Below are 22,476 nucleotides of genomic sequence, written 5' to 3'. Positions count from 1 at the left end.
TTTCAAACCATCACAGTCAAAATCCCAGCGTTCTTTCAAACCCGACTGCCTTAACATGTTCTGAAATAAACAACTAATTTTCTTTTGTTTCCGCTATCACAAGCTGTGTATTAAATGTAGAAAACTGTATTTGACCCCCAAAATGATTGTATTTTACATAAGTATATGATTGTAAAACAGCAAAATGATACAGTAAAATACCAAGCCAATGCAAATGGAAAATATAATTTTCTTCAGATGTTTTTTATTTTTACTTTACTGTTTGGTGTGTCAAATAGGTCAGTCCACCATTACAGTAAATCTGAATGATCTTAACAGAAATTTAGAATTCTGAATACTCACACAGTAATTTTAGGAACATATCTGAGTATGTAAACTGTTTATCATGAGGTAGAATTTGTCTTTTCTGTTTTCTATTCTCAGGCGGCAAAACTACCTATGTCCATCATAATTGTTGGAGTTGGCCAGGCTGAGTTTGATGGTAAGATGTGAAACTATTTAGTTTAATCTTTATATCTTCTTCTATATACTTTCTTTTTTCTTACTATATTTAATGTACTGCAAACATAAGAAGAAAATGTTCTGCATAACCCTTCATTGATTGTTTGTATTGTACTCAGCATCTTCATAACTATGTCATAACTATCAACTAATAGTATTCCCACATAGAGGTTTAAAACTTGAATGCATTAATGCAACTTCACAGTTTGCACTCCCGTAAAATAGAGTTTCTGGATGAAAAGTCACCTAATTGGGAAGGTTTAGGGTTTCAGACTGATAAGCAGATGTCAACACGCAGATCTCACAGCTGTTCAATATAATTAGCATGTCCCACCATCTGCTATTAGTATTTGTGTTTGGCCTTTCATAATGTTCCAGCAAAGAGGTAAATGTTGTTGTCATGCTGGGGCGAAAGGGTCCAGATTGTTTTATTGGCTGGAGGGCAGATAACATGATGATCTCACTTTTTAGCCATGGTTGAACTGGATGGCGACGATGTAAGAATATCCTCCAGAGGAAAGCTGGCGGAGAGGGATATTGTGCAGGTACATATCTCTATATATTTCTATATGTTGTATATGTATGAATTCATTTTTTTGGTGAAAAGTGGCCAGTAATTCAGGATTCGTTCTGATTCATTCGTAATCACTGATTCGGTTCAGAATGCCATATACGCATATCTCAGCAAAATATTTATGTAGCCTAAGCAGAGTCAAAGTAGTATAACTCTTTGGGGAAGTTTCTTAAGGAATAACTTTGGGTGACCTACATTTACAGACATCTCAGATTCAGAGAACACTGCGACATCACACATGAAAAAAAATAACTCAAGCTAACAAACAACAACAACAACGCTTGTGCAGCCTATAAATAATGAAAGAATCCAGAGTATTTTTTTGTGAAACAACGAGGTAACATTGTTTACATGGATATTTCAGTTACCTAGACTTAAAAAAACTAAACATAAATGATTCAGAAAATAAATTAAACAACTATAGCTAACTGCTTTTTGATCTTATCTCTGCCTACAGTTTGTACCATTCAGAGACTACATGGATAGGACAGGAAACCATGTCCTGAGCATGGCACGGCTTGCCAAGGATGTCCTGGCCGAGATCCCGGATCAGTTAATTTTATATATGAAGTCAAGGTGCATCAAGCCCAACCAGACACCACCAGACTACAGCCCACCTGGGTGCAGCCCAACCCCCACCGTATGAGTTTACCCAGCCTGCTGAAAGAAAACAGGCAATGTTATGTCACCTCCAATTTGGATCTCGTTCAAAGCCAATACAACTGATTCAGTGTGAGGCGTCTAGGAGAGTGGATGGTTTCAATTCCCGGCTTTTGGATCTCACACACTGGAGAAATTGAAAACTCTATCTGTGTTCTGGAGGTTGAACTGAAAAGAACGTTCTTCTTGGTCTGTGAGTTGGTTTCCTCCTCATAATTTCTTCACAAATTAGCCAACATTTATAGTTTGGATCAGTCTCATTCAGATTCATACGTCTGACTTTGCTGGATATATGGAGAAGATCTGTGCAAGCAATGCAATTTTCTGCTTATTTAACATCTCAACATCTATAAAAACGCTATAGCTCTTGTGTGTCAGCATGTGAGGACTGTGTGTTATATTAGGAAAAATCTTCCTTGTCTCTGCCAGAGGAGAGCATCACTAGAAAGTGTGATTTAATAAAAATAGTGAAATTATAAGTGGTTGTTTGAAATATTACACCCTGTGATGATGGGTGATCTGTTTAGTGAAATTGTTTGATTTGTTTCTAGAATTTGTAGATAGTTTGTGTTATGGTGGTTTTATTTTTCCATGGGGTTTGGGCAAAGTCTTTTTAGTACAAAGTTATATTTCCCATTGCAGTTCCCAAAAAAATATTTTCTATTCTAACGCATGAAATCCAGGTAAAAACAATTGTACATTGCATTAATAAATTGTATTAAATGTATTTACGTACTTAAGATGAAATCAGTTAAGAAAAATCCAATGTTAAATTCTAAGAGAAGCACAAATATTTTCTTAAAGCTGCAAAATTTGTAAATGTTAATCGGAGGTCACAGATTCAGATTCATTACACTGTACACAGACTGAAATTTCAGGAACAATCGGCTCACAAGAACACAAAATTTACTTTAATTTGCCCCTCCAATTCCTTAATGCCGATATATCTTGATATTGTACAGCAGCTCCTCAGACGCATGCGAGCCATCAGGGGAAACATAAGAGATGCCTCAACACTTTTCTATTCTTCACCATGACAGGAATTATTTTACTGGTTTCAAACGATGAAAGACACATTGCATGCAGCTGAAATTGCATTACCTGCATTGCAAACATAATGCCATTTTGCTTCAATGTTCTAGATTTAAATGATTAATAGCATTGGCATAATAACAGGACAAGCATCGAACACAATTAATTTCATAAACTTGCCTTACATACAGTAAGTTTACATTAATGGTTGATAGCAAGCATAAATTAGAAACAGTATTTTATATGCAGTATTATATATAAGGAAGCGCATGTTGATTTCCTTTTCAATTTTAAAACCGTAATAGGCTTGCGACATTCAGTTAAATCTCAGAAAATGTTCGCTGTAAGATTTACTCTTACTCTAGCATATACAGCCTCTTTTGTCTGTGGTCCATTTTGAAAATTAATAATCACTATCACAGACAAATATGTATGTATCAGTAAATACTGACGGACTTGCTTTTTTGGACAGCAGGGCCGTTTATACTTGTTCTTACCCACAGTTTTGATACATTTTCTCCTTGTCGGGTAAATTTAGACATCTTTGCTTTTTTGTCCCAAGTTGTACAGTGTTTTGGTTTTAGAACATTTCTCTGTTATTATAGTGTAGATTATGAACTGTGAAGCTGAACTTCAGTTTTATTTTTAAATCCCCACTGGTCCTGAAGCTACAAACTTGTAAGTGAGCACAGACGTTTACAAATGTGATTTCCTCCTTTTTAACTACAAGAATGACAATGTTCTTTTGCAAAGATTGTTAAATTTTGAAAATCTGGTCCTGGATAACAAAACAATGTGTTTAAACGCACCTTTCTTTTACTGTGAGTTATTAGCACACCTGGAGTTACTGAGAATGAAGTGATCCATCAATTAATTAGGAGGTGAAGATTAAGTCTGACAAAGGGAGCATTGGGTGAAAGGGTTTGTTTAAGAGTGTTAACAGGTGTATTGATTTTAAAGTCTTATTTACTCCACTTGATATTGTTAATGGCTAGTTAATAGCTAGAAGATAATAGTCCTTTTACTGTTGAGAAGAACATTATTTTTTATGTTTCTTCCTTATATTTTGTTTGTTTGTTTTTCTTTTCAAGGGGATTTTTATTGTATTCTGTTTCTCAAATGTAAACCTGAAATTTCTACTTGCATAAATGTAACCTTTTTTAAATCCTGTTTAATATTTATGATACATTGCTGCTAGGTGGCTTGTAAATCCGAAGAACAAATGACAGGCATTCTGAAACACATGTATATCACTATCCAGAGAATGTTAATGGGTTAATTTTATGGCATGGTGTAAATTTAGCAAATACCTTTTTTTTTTTTTGTCTCATTATAATAAAGTCAGTAAGTCATAGTTCACAAAAGCATTGCAAAGAGGTAATAGTAAGAAAAAGTGTAAATTATATGTTAAAGATGTGGCCCTTGTCCAGTGCCAACGTTCCCTCTGTGAGATATGCATGATTGTGCCAAAATGGTGGATGGGTTCAATGACGAACTGACCTATTGCTCTGCGTTAAGCCTCTGCCGCTCGTCTCATAGCCGAAATCCAGAGCATGACGCATCCCATCCTTGCTATATTCCATTTCCTTCTCTCTTTTTCCTCTTCTTCTTTGCCTCTCTTTATCTCAGTCGATATGCATGGTGAGCTGTTTCCAAACCGAACATAGAACATTGCTGTTGTCATTCCCGTGGTGTGTGAAAATTGTAATGGATTGCCTTAAAAATGACAATGAATAAAACAATGACAACGTTTTTGAGAAGATCAGAGAGAGATTTTTTGTATGCATGAGTTTCTTCTTCATGAATAATCCAGCAGTTACAAACTGTTGCAGTCTATTACAAACCGAAGCAGCCCTTAATGTGGGAGCAGAGAGATTTTCTCATTAATTCATGTTAGATGCCACGGCTTGGCCCTCCAGAGACAGGTGTGCATTTACATAAGTCTATTCGCTTTAGTTCCTTTGGGTTTGTCACATTCATTCTGAGCGATTAGTCACTAGTCTCTCTGGTCGCAGTGTTTAGATGATGTACATGGGTGAGTTTCCTCTCCTCAAAGGGTAAAATATCATTAAATGTCATTAGCTAGTTTTTTGTGTGTGTGTGCTGACACTGCAGAAGTTCCAATATATGCTATGTTCATTATGTTTACTTGCTAGTTGCTAAATGCTAAACAATTGCTATTTAGTGTGTGGTCAATTTTATTTAGGTGAAAATAGACTGACTGCAAAGGGCCGTCATGATGCAAATAGAAAAGTAAACTCTTATTGTTCAGACTTGTCCTTTAATCCAAGTCTTTTTGTCATTGCCGAACAAGAGAGAATTTGCCGTCCAATCAGTTAGCTCCCTTGGGCCGGTTGGTGTGTTTCCTTCCTCAAGAGCAGAGGTGGGTAGTAACGAGTTACATTTACTTCGTTACACTTACTTGAGTACATTTTTTGGGTAACTAATACTTTTAGAGTATATTTTAAAATGGGTAATTTTACTCTTACTCAAGTATATTTTTAGAGAAAAAACGGTACTTTTACTAAGTTACTGTGGGCGACTCTCCTCTCGTTACTGTATCTTAATGCAATACAAGTTAAAAATGCTTCGGTTTATTCCAAACGCGCCGTCTACTTTTCTCTGGGCAATGAACGATGCCCATTCGCGAATGATTCATTCTTTTGAGTTGATTCTGTTTAAAGGCTTTATCAAACCAGTTGGCAAACCAGTGAATCGGTTCGCGAATCAGTTTGAATGATTCGTTCAGTTCCCTGCCGCACGCGCTGAGTCTCTGAAGCGGTTCTCACTCAGATAACAGAGAGTTTAAGAACATCAAGAGCGCTGAAGACGTGGCTTTGGATCTACAGTCAGTTGAAAGCAAATCTGCAAAGGCTTGTTTGCTAGAGCTATATGAAGATCTTTTATTAGATGGCCGCGTGTGCTGTCTACTGTTCCACAGGTATAGGCCACGATACCACTATGACATTACCAGTTTGTACCTTACATTAAATACAATGTATAATTTATACATTAAATAAGCTGTCACAGAGTATGAAATGAACACCCGCGGAACCCGCGTTAGCTCTGCGCAGCGGCGCGCGGCCTGTTCTAGACACAATTAATATTCATATTTTTACAATATTTATGCTTGCAAAAATATAGGCTACATTTGTTTGCGTTTTGCAGAACAGAAGATCCGTCAATATGCATTTGTTTCGTTATGTTCAGAGCAGTCATGTGAGGCGTTTTCAGAGGTTTCGGTGTCAAAGGTTATAGGATAATACATAATTAATTTACTTTAAAATATAATTTAATTCAGTGATGCAAATCAGAATTTTCATCAGCTGTTACTCCAGTTTTCGGAGTCATATGATCCTTCAGAAATCATTATAATATATCGATTTATTACCAGTGTTGGAAACAGTTTTGCTGCTTAATATTTTTTGGAACCTGTGACATTTTGTTCAGTGTTCTTTGATGAATAGAAAGCTAAAAAGAACAGCATTGATAATAAATCAACATGATTTCTGAAGGATTATGTGACTCTGAAGACTGGTAAAGGCTGATGAAAATTCTGATTTGCATCACTGAAATAAATTACATATACATATATATATATATATATATATATATATATATATATATATATATACAGTGAGGTCAATAAGTATTTGATCACCCTGTGATTTTGCAAGTTCTCTTACTTAGAAATCATGGAGGGGTCTACAATTTTCAGCATAGGTGCATTTCCACTGTGAGAGACAGAATCTAAAAATAAAAATCCGGAAATCACATTGTATGATTTTTTTAACAATTTATTTGTGAATTACTGTGTCAAATAAGTATTTGATCACTTGCTTATCCGCCAGATTTCTGGCCCTCAAAGACCTGTTATTTTGCTTTTAAATAGTCCAGCTACACTCTGCTCATGATTCTAAATTAGTAGCAACTGTTTGAGGTCGTTAGCTGTCATAAAGACAACTGTGCACCCCAACAATCAGCCAAAGTCTAAGTAGCAACATGGGCAAAACCAAAGAGCTGTCAAAAGACACAAGAGACAAAATTGTAGACCTTCACAAAGCTGGAAAGGGCTACGGGGCAATTGCCAAGCAGCTTGGTGAAAAAAGAACAACTGTTGGAGCAATTGTCAGAAAATGGAAGAGGCTAATGATGACTGTCAATGTCCCTCGGACTGGGGCCCCACGGAAGATCTCTCCTCGTGGGGTATCAATGATGCTAAGAATGGTGAAGAATCAGCCCAGAACTACACGGGAGGAGCTGGTCAATGCCGTGAAGAGAGCTGGGACCATCGTTTCCAAGGCTACTATCAGTAATACACTAAGACGTCATGGTTTAAAATCTTGCATCGCACGGAAGGTTCCCCTGCTTAAGTCAGCCCATGTCCAGGCCCGTCTGAAGTTTGCCAGGGACTATCTGGATGATCCAGAGGAGTCATGGGAGAAAGTACTGTGGTCAGATGAGACCAAAGTAGAACTTTTTGGTCTTAACTCCATTCGCCGTGTTTGGAGGAAGAAGAATGATGAGTATCATCCCAATAATACCATACCTACAGTGAAGCATGGGGCTGGAAGCATCATGCTCTGGGGGTGTTTTTCTGCACAGGGGACAGGACGACTGCACTGTATTAAGGAGAAGATGAACGGGGCCATGCATTGTGACATATTGGGCAAAAACCTCCTTCCCTCAGTCAGAGCATTAAAGATGGGTCATGGCTGGGTCTTCCAACATGACAATGACCCAAAGCACACAGCCAGGAAAACCAAGGAGTGGCTCCATAAAAAGCATATCAAGGTTCTGGAGTGGCCTAGCCAGTCTCCAGACCTAAATCCAATAGAAAATCTTTGGAGGGAGCTGAAACTCCATGTTGCTCAGCGACAGCCCCGAAACCTGACAGATCTAGAGAAGATCTGTATGGAGGAGTGGGCCAAAATCCCTCCTGCAGTGTGTGCAAACCTGGTGAAGAACTACAGGAACCGTTTGACCTCTGTAATTGTTAACAAAGGCTTCTGTACCAAATATTACATTTTTTTGACTCAAGTGATCAAATACTTATTTGACACAGTAATTCACAAATAAATTGTTAAAAAATCATACAATGTGATTTCCGGATTTTTATTTTTAGATTCTGTCTCTCACAGTGGAAATGCACCTATGCTGAAAATTGTAGACCCCTCCATGATTTCTAAGTAAGAGAACTTGCAAAATCACAGGGTGATCAAATACTTATTGGCTTCACTGTATATATATATATATATATATATATATATATATATATATATATATATATATATATATATAATTTTTTTTTTTTTTTTGAAAGCAGTGTGTGTGTATACACATACACATTACATAAATGTAATCTATATATCTAAATAAAAATAGACTATATTCAGCACATTTACATTTATTAATTTAGCTGACGCTTTTATCCAAAGCGACTTACAATTGCTATATATGTCAGAGGTCGCACGCCTCTGGAGCAACTAGGGGGTTAAGTGTCTTGCTCAGGGACACATTGGTGTCTCACAGTGGATTCGAACCCGGGTCTCTCACACCAAAGGCATGTGTCTTATCCACTGCGCCATCACCACCCCAGTACCTATATGATCCAAAGTAACTAGTAACTAACTACTTGAGTAGTTTTTTTATCCGATACTTTTTTACTCTTACTCAAGTAACTATTTAGACGATTACTTTTACTTTTACTTGAGTAAATATTTCTAGAAGTACTTTTACTTTTACTTGAGTACAGTTTTTTGGTACTCTACCCACCTCTGCTCAAGAGCACCTGCAGCATTTAATAAGATTCACTTCTGATACATCAGCTGCATCACCTGAATTGAAGGAAGAAAGGAAGGATGGGGGAGATGTATTGCTGATTTATTGCTGGTTTATTTGTTTTTTATCTATAGCAAAAATGTATTTGCTAAATTGCCGTCTTGTTTCTTGAGGCCTTCAGCTGCTCTATAATGAGTGGAACCCTTTGAAATCAAAAGCTATTTTTCAGTGTTACCAGGGAAGATAGAGACTCACAATTCTGACAGACTGATTGATGGTCCCTTCAAAGACCACGTATCGGTTTTGAGTGCTAATGCCAATTAATTCCATACATTGCTGTGAAGAACCAGCAATGCGTCCATTGGCAACTGTTTCCCAAAAGAGCCCTGCTAAAAAAAACAATAGAAGCCCAATAGAAACCATCACAGAAATTACAATGGTTTCCATTAAAATCCCATTACGAAACATTAGCTTTTTCAAGTAAACCCATTACAAAATTCCTTTTTGTAGTGTGTTTTGGGCATTTTCCCAGTAGGATTAAACATCCCACCAATAGAATCCATCACATACCAGTAGACACCATTATAGTTTCCATTAAAACCAATACAATTCCCATCATAACATTAAATCCATTACATTTTCTATTGTGTTTTGGGTAGGGTTCTATTATTTTTTTCAGCAGGGAAGAAGAAGAAGAAGAAAACATCTAGACAATGTTCTCTGGAAGAACAGATCCAAAGCATATCCCGAACAATCTAGAAGAAACATTCAACACCAAGACAATACAGTGAACAACAGAACAGAGCTATTTCAAAAAGTGAAACTTTCATATATTTTAGATTGCATATATTTCATTGCATGTAAATTAAAACATTTCAAAAGTTTTTGTTGTTTTAATTTTAATGATTAGAGCTTACAGCTCATGAAAGTCAAAAATCAGTATCTCAAAATATTAGAATATTTACATTTGAGTTTCAATTAATGGCCATCCCTACAGTATAAATTCCGGTATCTCTTGTTCTTTGAAACACAATATTGGAGAAGACTGCTGACTTGGCAATGGTCCAGAAGATGAACATTGATGCCCTCCTCAAAGAGGGTAAGTCACAGAGGGTCATTACTGAAAGGTGTGGCTGTTTACAGAGTGCTGTATCAAAGCATATTAAATGCAAAGTTGACTGGAAGGAAGAATTTGGGTAGGAAAAGGTGCACAAGCAACAGGGATGACCGCAAGCTTGAGAATACGGTCAAGCAAAGTCGATTCAAACACTTGTGAGAGCTTCACAAGGAGTGGGCTGAAGCTGGAGTCAGTGCATCAAGAGTAACCATGCTCAGGCGTCTTCAGGAAAAGGGCTACCAAGCCACTCTGAACCAGAGACAACGTCAGAAGTGTTTTACCTGGGCTGTGGAGAAAAAGAACTGGACTGTTGCTCAGTGGTCCAAAGTCCTCTTTTCAGATGAAAGTAAATTTTGCAATTCATTTGGAAATCAAGGTCCCAGAGTCTGGAGGAAGAGTGGAGAGGCACAGAATCCATGTTGCTTGAAGTCCAGTGTGAAGTTTCCACAGTCAGTGATGATTTGGGCTGCCATGTCATCTGCTGGTGTTGGTCCACTGTGTTTTCTGAAGCCCACAGTTAAGGCAGCCATCTACAAGGAAATTTTAGAGCACTTCATGCTTCCTTCTGCTGACAAGCTTTATGGAGATGCTGATTTCATTTTCCAGCAGGACTTGGCACCTGCCCACACTGCCAAAGGTACCAAAAGCTGGTTCAGTGACCATGGTGTTACTGTGCTTGATTGGCCAGCAAACTCGCCTGACCTCGCCTGAGAGAATCTATGGGGTATTTTCAAGAGGAAGATGAGAGACACCAGACCCAACAATGCAGATGACCTGAAGGCTGCTATCAAAGCAACCTGGGCTTCCATACCACCTCAGCGGTGCCACAAACTGATCACCTGCTCCATGCCACGCTGAATTGAGGCAGTAATTAAAGCAAAAGGAGCCCCTACCAAGTACTGAGTACATATACAGTAAATGAACATACTTTCCAGAAGGCCAACAATTCACTAAAAATGTTTTATTTATTGGTCTTATGAAGTATTCTAATTTGTTGAGATAGTGAATTGGTGGGTTTTGTTAAATGTGAGCCTAAATCATCACAATTAAAACAACCAAAGACTTAAACTACTTCAGTCTGTGTGCATTGAATTTATTTAATACACGAGTTTCACAATTTGAGTTGAATTACTGAAATAAATGAACTTTTCCACGACATTCTAATTTATTGAGATGCACCTATCCATACTGTCATGGGGTTCCCAAACTTTACACATATGCCTCCAGGACCCACCCAAGTAAAATCCCTCTCAAGATTTTTTAAATTATTAATTTTTCTAATCCTTAATATTGTTACAGTAAGTATTCCTCAATTTCATTCCCTGTAGACCAAAAATGAGGAGCAAGGTATCGAAGTTGAGCAGCTTTAAGCAAAGATTCACGGACTTGCAGTTCAGTAATGTTGATTCAGTAGCTGCTCTGAAAGATTTGATTAGTTCAATAAAAGGGATTCCTAAAAGTGATTCAAATAACTCCATAGGTTCGTGTGTTTTTGAACGATTCATTTAAAGAACCACATCATGAGAGTCATTTGTTCGTGAATCTGTTTAAAGTTGTTTATGTGTGCAACGCGCGAGGAGCGCCTCTTAAAAGCGGTGTGTTGGAGACACTGTGGTCTCTGAGAAATATGGAAATGTGTAAGTATAATAATTTTCACCAACAAACTTGTTCACTTAATTTGAGAATTTAGTTTTTTTTTTTAATGTCTGACACTTGAAAACCGCTGCTATAGTCATTCATTTGGCGCGCGCGGGCAAAAATGAATTGTTCTCCCCAATCATTTGTCTTTTGTTTTATTTAATTAACGCTAAAAATAATATTAGTTGCTGGTAAATTAAGCGTTGGCCATTAAAGGACTTTGCGAGTCATAATAACGAGTCATAGCTCCAATTATGTTAAAATGCCAGTGGTAGGCTACAGATGAAAGTGCTATTAGAGAGCATCTCTATTTTGTTAGTATCAGGCTTTTGTCTGTTGTCTGTCTCCATTTCATTAGAGATGTCGGTCCTTTTATGAGACAAATGGCTGAAGGGAAGACAGGTCTCAGGTCATCAACATGCTGAAAACACTAATGCTCCTTGTCAACATGCCGTAAGCCAGCCTGGCTTTTAAAACACAATACAAAAAGTCACTCCAGTGAAAAGCATGAGCCTGAAATAGAGAAACCAGGGAACATTTTCACAAATGTCATCTGAAATCTGGGGCATCAGAAGTCTAGAAGAAATCCGTCCCTCAGACACATCTCCTAATATGTGCACCTAATAGGCTACACATTTTTAAATAAGTGTGCAGTGTACGGTTTTGACATTCATCTGTGTTTCAACAAAACATAAATAACAACACCTTTGGCAGTGTATTCAGAGCTGATCAAAATAATCTCCCCGAACAGTGGAAATGGAATACAATAGAATCAAATCTACATATTCACAATCAGAAATACATGAATGAGGGTTTTTTGTAAATATCTAATTTGTGTGTTCATTTCAGGCATATTTTAGCCAAACAACAGAATTCATTTGCAAGTGCAGCGAGCAGTTAAATATGTTTTGCTGCTCCGAAAATTTGACAGACTTGCCATAATACATTCACTTTACTCTGAGGAAAAACAGAATAACCTCATGCATCATCATAAGCTGACTCACTTAATCATTGGATTGGTGTTCTGGGCTGTGAGAATAAATTAAATTATGCCAGGCTAACCTAAAATAAAATGAACTAAGCTGATAAAACTGTCAACAGCTGGCACTTTTAATGAATATAATACACTTTGGTGTCCTTAGAGTTTATTTATTATTTATACCAAATGTTCTTAATTCCTAAAGTCTGCATCTCCAGTCTGACACTTAGAATTTCTCAAATATAATAACATTGGTGCAATAATAATAAACAGAAAAAGTTCAGCAAAACAATATTAAGTGAAATGAACAGAACATGATGTAATACATTTTTTAAGGGATATAGTGACTTTGTGCATGTCTTCAGCTTTAATACTTGAATAAATTCTCTGATTTGGTTTTTAATGGCATTTCCAATGAAGTTGTTCAACTCTCTCAATTGCATACCCGAGCACACATACATACTCTCCCTCTTTTTCTTCTCATTAAGCTGTCTTGGCTCTTGGTGTAAAGGGAGGGACACCCTGTCTGGGGCACATCAAAGGCTTTTGCAGTAGCGACAGGGGCTGATGAAATGCTCCATGCCTAATTTAAACCTCCAGCAGCAGCACCAGAACTTGTCTCAAACGTCCCAGTAAAAGTCACTGTATGGATGGCCTACTTCAGGAAGCAGGCTCAAATCACATGAGGCTTTGATCCTGACAGTACCAATACTCTGTCTTAGAGAGGGAAGAACTGTATTTCGCTTAGGGTGACGATGATATCCTGTGCTGCAGATGCTGATCAGAGAAACGTAATTATGCAATTTGAGATCAAACTGAGAAGGCAAGTGTTTGGAAGAGTATCAGAATCAAAGACATTTCCATCTGCATTTAGTTGCATTTAGCCCTAGATTTGCTATATCTCACAGACTCAAATATAGCTTCTGCAGGCTCAAGCTTTTCAAAGTTTTGCCTTAATAAAGTTCAACAAAAGTTATGTTTAAACAATATCACATGAACAAAAGTGCTTTTTTTGAATATTAATGAATTGTTCAGACAACTGATTCGTTTCAGAATGAAACACCAGTGCATTTTTCTTGGTGATATGCAACCAGTCATAAACATGGTCACACTCTGCAAAATTATGTGTGTGATATTGATTTTATTCAACCGTTCAATTTAATAAGAAGTTAATATTGATTAGCTTACATTAGCAGTTGTTTAGTCTATTTATGCTTTGCCAACGAAAATCATAATCAACAGTTCTGCAACTCCAGTATTGGCAATTAGTTCCTGAATGAATTGCTGTTTTGAATCAGTTGACTGAACGAATGATTCAGTGGTGCTTGCTCATCATTTGTTTGGCTCCTGAATCAATCTGGTTTTGAATGAATCGGTTGAATTAGCAATTCTAATGACTCACTCATAAAGGCAGTCACCTGTCCTCATGCACTTTACTCGTGTAACAATGTAACAGTAAGAGTCACTGAAAATTCCAGCCTGAACATCTTTGCAGACCAACAGGAATGCACACAAACACAGACAAGTGGAGTTATACTAACAGCGTTGGGAAGGTTACTTTTGAAATGTAATAGGTTTCAGATTGTGGTAACACTTTATTTTATGGTGTCCTTGTTATACGTTCTTACTATTATAATAACAATAAATTATGCATAATAACATGCAAGAAACCCTAAGCCAAACCCTAATCCCATAACCTAACCACATAGTAAGTACATGTAGTTAATTAATATTACTCAGTACTTAAACTGAAACTTATCACACTGAAACAAGGACAACTTAAAATAAAGTGTAACCCAGATTACAAGTCACCCTATTTCAAATGTAATAAGTAGTGTAACTACTATTGTTCATTTACTTTATTAATATCACTGATTACATTTGATTACATTTTTTGAATACTTTTTCAAATTTCTAACGCATGATTTCAACTGTTAATCAGTTAATCAACTCTCAGAGAGGTTGTAGCCTAAACCTTTCAGCAGCAATGTGGATTGGTGTAATTGGCAGACATGGTTCACGGCAAATTCAAACAAGAGAACCAATCAAAAGCATCAGAATAGCATTGCTTTAATAAATGGCCTTTAAATGGCAGGAGGCATCATGAACATCAAAAACAGCCAGAACAACAAATTAATATTATTCAACATATCCTAGCTTTTTACAGAAAATATTCAGATGTAACCCTCTTCGTAAACGCTAACATTTTCATAAGTGACTAATTTAATTACACTTTTTTTCTCAGTAACTGTAATGGATTACAGTTGCATTTATTTTGTAATTAAATTATGTAACATCGCTGCATGGAACTAGTTACCTACACTGGATACTAACAATAAAAAGTCCCAGTGCTGCTATTGAAACACCACTTGGCCAATCAGATTTGAGGACCGAAACTGTTGTTTGTTACCTGTTTATGTGGATGGGCCTACAGGTCAAATGGATAAAAGAGTAAAACAAAATTGTACGCCACCTAGAAAATATCAAGGTACTCCTGCAGGATGGGTCAGTGACATTTTAACGGGTCAGTGGATGGGTCAGTGAAGTTTTTTCCCCCCTCAAGGCACTCTGACTCTTGACTAAATGTCTGACTCCTTTAACTGGCAGTGTCCAACATGGACTAATGGGATGTACAAGCTATTAGATCTGTCCTGCTGCCCTTCTGTAGACCATGAGCAAATGCGTTGTTTATTTCTGTTTGTCTTTTGCTTCTCCTACAGACACAAAAGTCAGTGGCTTTCAGTGGTTGGCAGGGGTTCTGCTGCAAGGTTGATGGACTCGAGATCAGGCAGCTGCATCTGTGTGAGAAAACTGCAGAAAGGTGCCATCATATCAGTGAAATTTCAGCTGGATTTTGCAGGCTCAAAGTGCCATTGTCTATTGTCAGAAGTCTTGCAATGTATAAAACAGCTCACACAGAAGTCACTTTCAAACCAAGAAGTTTTCTGTTAGTCAACGCAGCAAGTTCATGCAACCAACATCTGCTTGGGGAAATGTGATCAAACATTAATAATGTGTGTGAGCTTGAGTGAGTCTCCGTTTATAAAAAGTGAGGGAAAGAAGGCAATCTGCTGTAAATTCGGTTGTTACCGAATTCTTACTCTAAATAACAGCCGTCAGTCAAATCATAAACACTCACCACTGCTCCTGAACAAAGTTGTACCTCTTTAAGGCGCAAAGTCAGACTTGTCGATCGTTGACAACTTGTTAGGTACAAAATAATTCACTTGAACCACAAAATAACAGGATTTGATGTCGATAATGCTATTACCATCCAATCTAACATTTTACCATCCAGTGATAACTCAGAGGGACCGATTGAATTACACATTTAGGCTGATAATTCTCTCATTGGCTTTGGTGAGTAAGTCTGTTGTTTCCCTATGGCAGTTGAGCCAGCGGTTGGCCGTCAATCCAGGATGTTAGGCTGAGGTAAGGATGCCTGTGCTGCATCAGCTCAGTCTGGAGAGCGTTTTTAATGTAGATTTGGCCTCATCTGGAATGCAAAGAGTCCCCCTGATGCATCAAACCATTCATCCTTTATGAGCATAGTGAGCGTGTGCAGAAACCAGAGGTGAATTAAACATCACAGCTATAGGACAGCCTGGCTTTAGTCATATATTTCCTCGCACAGGAGCATGCAAGCCCAATCATTTACACACAATCCCTCAGTACGTGGATACAATGGTAAACAGAAGTGTTTGGACTGCCTAAATATGTATTACTGGTATTGTCACAAGCTGGTGAATACTAAATCACAGACCTCTGACTTCTCTATCTGAGGTATGATAGAAATAAATTAGACATTGATCCGCTCTTATTTTATTCATATCTCTCTGAATATGAGGCAGTGGTATCAGTGACATGGACAAATCCTCGTGGATAATCTGTTCACACAGAGGAATTGTTTTTAGGTGAAACTTTCAATAGGCTGTCTCTTCTTTGAACATATACGTTTATTTGAGGAAACAGAAATATCTGATAAACCTGTGATGAATCTGTCACAGACGTCAGTGTAATTGATTGTGACTTTTCTCTGTCTGTTTGAAGGTTTTTTAGACTCATACCCATCTGTGAGGAAGGAAATTCTGACAGATTGAGATGTAGAAGATGCTTCTCTAATGTCTGCTAATCTAATCAGGCTGTTAGTGGGATCTTAAATAACTACAAACAGTCATTTAAATTTAAACAGAAATAGTATTTAGATTAGATTTTGAGTTTATTCAAAATTGAATAGAAATAGAAACATGCTGTGCACATAGTACTACCATAAAAACATAATTTCTAACTTTTTTCTAGGCAACTGTAAAATCAATAAGATTAATTCACTATATTTTCCTGCATTAATTCCACATTACTGTATACAATATATGGCTGTGTTTTAGAGTATTGAACTACTCTGCCACCTGCTGGTTAAACCAAGAGCCTATTCAATTCGCACGGCCTAAAACAACGCTTCTCTCTTTTTTCTCGGCCCCAAAAGAAAACAAAATAAAAAAATCAATCATCTTCAAGTCATTCCTTTCCCCCCTGGAACACATAGCATAAAAGTTATGTATACATCTCTTGCACTATACAAGTCTTTTGGACTCAAATGAGGAGCAATACATTAGAGTTTATTTTTTGCTTTCAGAGATAAAACACAGAAAAAGAGAATACTAAGATGAGAATACGCAGCACACAAGCTTCACTGGTTCTTGTGGACAGTGTCTATGTGTCTGATTTGAATGGTGCGAAAGTGAATTCTCCCCACTTTGAGAATCACTGCAGTAAAGAAAACTTTCAATAAGAAATTAGATGGCAGATTAATCAAAAAATTACTTAAGGGCATTTTATCCTATTAATGTTTAATGCCTTGAGCAGCTAATGAAGTCACAGGCAGTATGATTCTAAGAGAATATTTCAAAGAATTTGATGCTAATTTGAAAATACCAACAAGAGCTATTACTTTAACAACCTTGAAATGATTGGTCTGTTATGTGTCACAACATGCACAGGATTTTCTATCTCATGCCCATCTCCTTCAGTCTGCCAAACATTTCTTACATAAGGCTATTTGGGTGTTATTCTACACAAAACTGAAGTGTTTATTGTTCAGAAGGTCTACAAAATTCTTATCCTTTAAATATAACCTAAATAAAATTGATCACAAGCAAAAAGCTGATATGTAAATAAAACAATGACCCAGAAGAACAACAAACACTTTTAATAGGATTTTTTAAATCTGAAAACAAATCTACACAGTAAGGTGCTTTGTGATGCTACATAAGATAACAAATGCATGCAAAACATATTAAACCTCAGCATCCACATTGTGAAAATAATACCATCAGTATTACCAATAATACCAATCTTTTTGGCTCAAAAGAAATGCAGAAAAACAATGTGAAAAAGAGTAAGTACTTGGCACAATGTTAATGATTTATGAATTTAACCACAATACTGTTGACATCTAATTTACAATGATACATGATAATTAAACTTTCACATGAACATTACATAATAAGTGCTTGCTTAATCACATTTAGATTTGAATGTCTTTATAGCTGCTTCAAGGGGATCACCAGCTGGTTTAGGACGATCAACTGGAGTAAGGCGAATCTCTTCATGAACTCCCCACAACATCTGCTCACCTTTAAGTTGTTCAGCTGGTATGATGAAGTTCTCAAGGAGCAACTGCTCAATATGCTCTCGCTGTAATGTGAAGGTCAAGGCAGCGGTCACCGATCGTGTTTCAGGGGGTGTGAATGCAGCGGTAACACAGGTTTGGTCGTGAATACTGATGCTGTCCAATGAAGAGCACCTCTCTCTAGAATTAGTGCTGCCCATTTGAGGACTCTTCTCCTTGGATGACTTTGTTGGACTTTCATGCTCACATTCGTACACAGAGCTGTGGTCAGGTGATCTTACATCTGTAAGTGTACTAACAGATTCATTGTCATCTGAAGGAAGGCTGCTGCCAATTGTGACGACATCATCTGATGCAACTTGGATGGGTTTCAAGCGTTTGTTGTGTGGGCCGTTCTCTCGAGAGTAGGAGTTGGTGCTCAAGTCTAGAAGAATGCAGTCGGTGTCTTGATCTGTCTCAGAATCCCCATCATTGTGACTAAGTCGGCTTATTTTTGACTCTGGAGATTCAAACACCACCCCGCGAGACTCTGGCCGCGAGGTTCTCTGAAGCATGTTTGTAATGCCATTTGTGGAGCTCTGAATATTAGAACTGGTCATCATGTAGTGCTTGACCGACTCTGGAATCACCACCTCTTTGGGCTTTTTCCTGCAGGGGTTTAGAAGAGAAGAAAAATAAGGCAGACAGTTGCCCACAATGGGCACCAGTGAGATGGGACGCAGCGCCGACACAAAGTCCTCCAGCTCCTGGTAGGAAGAATGGTCCGAGTAAGGCACCACATACACATTACTGTGACAGGAGATCATGGGGCGGCTGGTGGGCAATATAGCAATGGTAGGCTGCACTTTATTCCACGCCTGCAGGTTGGAGGCATTGATCATTGACTGAGAGACCACACGAATACGGCCCGCACCAGAGTCAGTGGTGAAAACGTCAGGGAGCTCCAGAACACGCAAGGTTTCCAGACGCTCTCTATCCACCTCCACCCATGTTTTAAACTCCATAGCCAGCTCCACCAGCAGAGACTCTTTACCCAGAGAGTAAAGACCTAATAACAGGTAAAAGCATTAATTAATACATTTATACAAAACATATATTAATAATTATATATAAAGATATTAATAAATGTTTTCACTACCATTTAAAAGGGGTTTATATGATTGTTTTCATGTTTTTTAATTAAGTCTCTTATGCTCACCATAGTAAGTAATTCAAGTAATTTATTCCTGTGATGGCAAAGAATTAACAAAATGGCAAATTGAATTTTTCTGCAGCCATTGCTTCAGTCTTCACTGTCACATGATAGTTCAGAAATAATTTTAATATGCTGATTTGGTGGTCAAAAAACTTCTTATTATCAGTGTTGAAACAGTTCTTCTAATTAATTATTTGTGGAAAATTATACATTTATTTTTAGAATGAATAGAACGTTTTTCTTTGATGAATAGAAAGTTCAAAAGAACAAAATTAGTTTGAAGTAGAAATTAATTTTAACAAAGTGATACTAACAACATCATTCCTCTATATCGTTATCATTACAGCTGTGGTGTGGACTTCCCAACTCTCATGGATTTAGAATGATTACAAAAACCTAGTTATCGCGCTTGATGTAAACAGGCCTTTATTGCCTATGTGATTTAAATCGGTTTTATTTCTCGTAGTCTGAACATAAAACATCCTACTACATGAAATACTCTGAAAATTTTGCAAATGTGAGAGTCTCACCAATAACCACAGCATATCCAGGATGAGCCCTAATGATCTCTTTAATTTGTTGAGTAGCTCGTTGACGAGAAGGTACGGCTCGAGTGGGGTCACAGTTTGTGTTGTCCAGATACAGCACATCAATGGTAGTGGTATTCCTCAGACATTGCTCTCTGAGCATAGATGGGGTGTAACGGAAATCACCTGAGATAAAACACAATAACAGTATAATTAAAATGTAATCTCAGTATGTGAAATTCAATAATGTTCTGTCTTAAGAAAAACTATTAGATTATAGCGCATTTCCATAATATTAATTTTCTTCTCCCACACACACCAGTATAGAGTCTGGTGCCAAAGTATCCCTCAAAGAGAAACATAACCGCCCCAGGACAGTGATTGGCATCTATTAGAGTAACGGTCAGGCGTTCTTTTCCAAGATCATCCAGCAACAGCATGTGAGCTTCCCCAATCTCCAATGGACGAATCCATTTCTCTTTGACCTGTGGAACACATTGGTACAAAAATGAGTATATTTATTTATATACATTTGCAACTGCTTTTTATCACTTAATTAGAAGCACCACAAATTAAATTGTGTCATCTGTTATAGGGACTACTGAACAAACATTTAGAAGTTCATTAGTATTGAAAATAAAAATAAAGCTCTACACTATTATGAAGATGCACGTTTATTTGTAAGGCAGTCTTCACTATAAGTATCTTTCCAGTTTTTTTTCCAGTTGACTTTGATGTATAACAGTGTTGTTATTGTTAACTAAAACTATAAAGGAATATAAATATTGGGTGAGAAAGTTAAACTTAAAAAAAAAAAAAAAAGACTAAAATGGTTGATTTGGCAATTAACTGATATAAATAGGTTTAAGTACTAAAATTACTGAAACCAAAATAAAAATAAACCTATGTAGAATATTTAATATTCTAATATACAAAATACAGTTTTAAGTAACAGTCTCATGTGCGCACAACAAGCAGAGTAGTTTAGTTTTTAATGAAAATAGGGCGGAAAAGCTGGGAGGTTTTAAAAGAGTGCTAAAAGAATTATACAAATGAATAAATTAATTATATGAATGTACCTCTGAAAGTACTGACTGTCTTCAGAAACGATGCGATGTCATTTTGTTTTCATCTTCACTCCATGTAATACCTAAAGGAAGTGTTCTAAATATCGCAATACTGCTTTGTCCACGGAGTTTACGGGAAACAGCTGTAATTCAGCTTTTCCATAAGGATTTACAGAGACTTATATTTACATTCAGCCTGTGTGCAGTTTCTGTCTGGCCAAAGACGGACCGAATTTGCATGCCCTGCTGTTAATTTTTACCGGTAGATGAAAAACAAGATTATGTGGATTCTACATATTTAAACATTTCAGATAAGCTATCTAGAATTATTTATGAAGCAGATAAAATACAAAGTCAATTATCATTTTGACTTAAACCTTTTCTTTATTTAAAGGCTGAAATGTGAGGTTTACCTTTTTATGAAACTTTTTCAAAGTTTAATTTGAACATTGACATTAGATATTTAAGCATGCTATTAAACTGATGTCAGTCAAGTTGTCCTTTAAAATCAGAACATTAATGTTATTGTTTTAGTGATTATGCAAACAAGTCACTTTATGTGTTGTTTGTTGATTTTTTTTTTTAAATATAAAACTTGAAGTGATTTATGTGTCTGTACTTTTTGAACATCTCCAGCACATTTTAACAATACCGTGATAATACTGATAACCGTGATAATTTTGGTCACTAGAATCGTGATGAGAAATTTTCATACCGTTACATTCCTAATAATACTACTAAAAATACATAACTATTTTTCCCCAGACCCTCTAGATAACCTCGTGCAGACCCCAGTCATAGCTGCTTGGCCTCACCTTGAGTTTGCGCTGGAGCAGTTTGGCAGTGAGAGGAGAGCAGTATATGGGCCTGTGACTCCAGGTGGAGGACAGGCCAGAGGTGTGATCCGCGTGCATGTGAGACAAGAAGAACAGACGGACGTGATGGCACTTGCGAAGCTGCCAGCAGTCTACAGCTATTGGAGTGTCTGGTAGGACTTTCCCGTTCATTCTGTGCTGCTGTGAAGAGTTCAGACGGTATCTAACTTACTGCTTATTCCTAAAGGGATCTGTAAACAAAAGCTGTGTTTCAGTTTCACTGGATTTGTTGATGTTTGAAAAGCGTCACTTCTCTAGCAGCGCTGTCAGAAATGTAAATAAACACAATATTTAGTATGCACTAGCAAGGGTTTACTAACAATGTACGTTAACTGACAGCTTACAAGCAAGCAGCGCTAGTAGTAAACGAATAGCTACATCGCTTTGTTTTGTGTTCACGCACACAGAGTCAGTCGAAAAGGATAAATGCATTCTTGACAGTCACGGTTCATCCGAGTGTGTTAGCAGCAGGCCGGTTAGCCGAGCAGGTGATAATGCGCTGTATTTGTGAAGATGAGCGCCATGCTGAACCCGCAAGGGTCGCTGTCTGTTTACATATTCAAAAGATTTCAGCGCGCTTTGAAAGGCTCTCCTGGCCTGGGCTCTGGCATTTGCGGCGCGTTTGTTGTTGTTCTTCTTCTTCTTCTTCTTCTAATGATGCTTTATGGCGGACTTTTGGTGCATCTTCCGCCACCAACTGGACTGGAGTGTGATAATAAAAAAAAAAAAAAAAAAAAAAAGGTAATTAGTAAATTATAATTCAAAATTCTTCTGATTAGTCCTATTTCTTTTAATATTAGTCTTAATTTCTTTCTTTTATAATAGCACCATATATTTTACCTTGTTCTGCATGCTTTTTCAAAAGACTTGTCAAATTAAATGATTCAACACCTATATTTCT

The 22,476-nt window shown here is 37.2% G+C and overlaps 2 protein-coding genes across 7 annotated transcripts in view; one reads left to right on the top strand and one right to left on the bottom strand.

Annotated features, from left to right (window-relative positions):
- Positions 1–1,721, top strand: part of cpne5a (copine Va) — a gene marked incomplete at both ends in the record, with an annotated part of 89,830 nt that extends 88,109 nt beyond the window's left edge. Inside the window, 3 exons of the mRNA XM_079383948.1 lie at positions 424–481; positions 973–1,046; positions 1,533–1,721. Of these exons, the coding sequence (XP_079240074.1) occupies positions 424–481; positions 973–1,046; positions 1,533–1,721 (321 nt within the window). The remainder of the gene's footprint in view (positions 1–423; positions 482–972; positions 1,047–1,532) is intronic.
- Positions 1,722–17,473: 15,752 nt separating this feature from the next.
- On the bottom strand, positions 17,474–22,234 carry LOC306849278 (5' exonuclease Apollo-like). Of its 6 annotated transcripts, none has more exons than XM_079384204.1 (5): positions 21,896–22,234; positions 21,516–21,766; positions 19,953–20,118; positions 19,637–19,819; positions 17,474–18,959 (listed from the first exon to the last, which is right to left on the bottom strand). In XM_079384204.1, the coding sequence occupies exons 2-5, from the start codon at positions 21,705–21,707 to the stop codon at positions 17,797–17,799; spliced, it is 1,704 nt and encodes a 567-aa protein (XP_079240330.1). In that variant the 5' UTR covers positions 21,708–21,766; positions 21,896–22,234; the 3' UTR covers positions 17,474–17,796. The 6 variants fall into 6 exon arrangements, with proteins under 6 accessions (XP_079240330.1, XP_079240328.1, XP_079240329.1 ...); XM_079384202.1 differs by having other exon boundaries at positions 21,920–22,234; XM_079384203.1 differs by having other exon boundaries at positions 21,979–22,234.
- Positions 22,235–22,476: the final 242 nt, after the last annotated feature.

Source organism: Barbus barbus, assembly GCF_936440315.1.
Source record: "Barbus barbus genome assembly, chromosome: 29".
In the NCBI taxonomy this organism is placed as follows: domain Eukaryota; kingdom Metazoa; phylum Chordata; class Actinopteri; order Cypriniformes; family Cyprinidae; genus Barbus; species Barbus barbus.
This window is presented reverse-complemented; position numbering and strand designations above follow the sequence as displayed.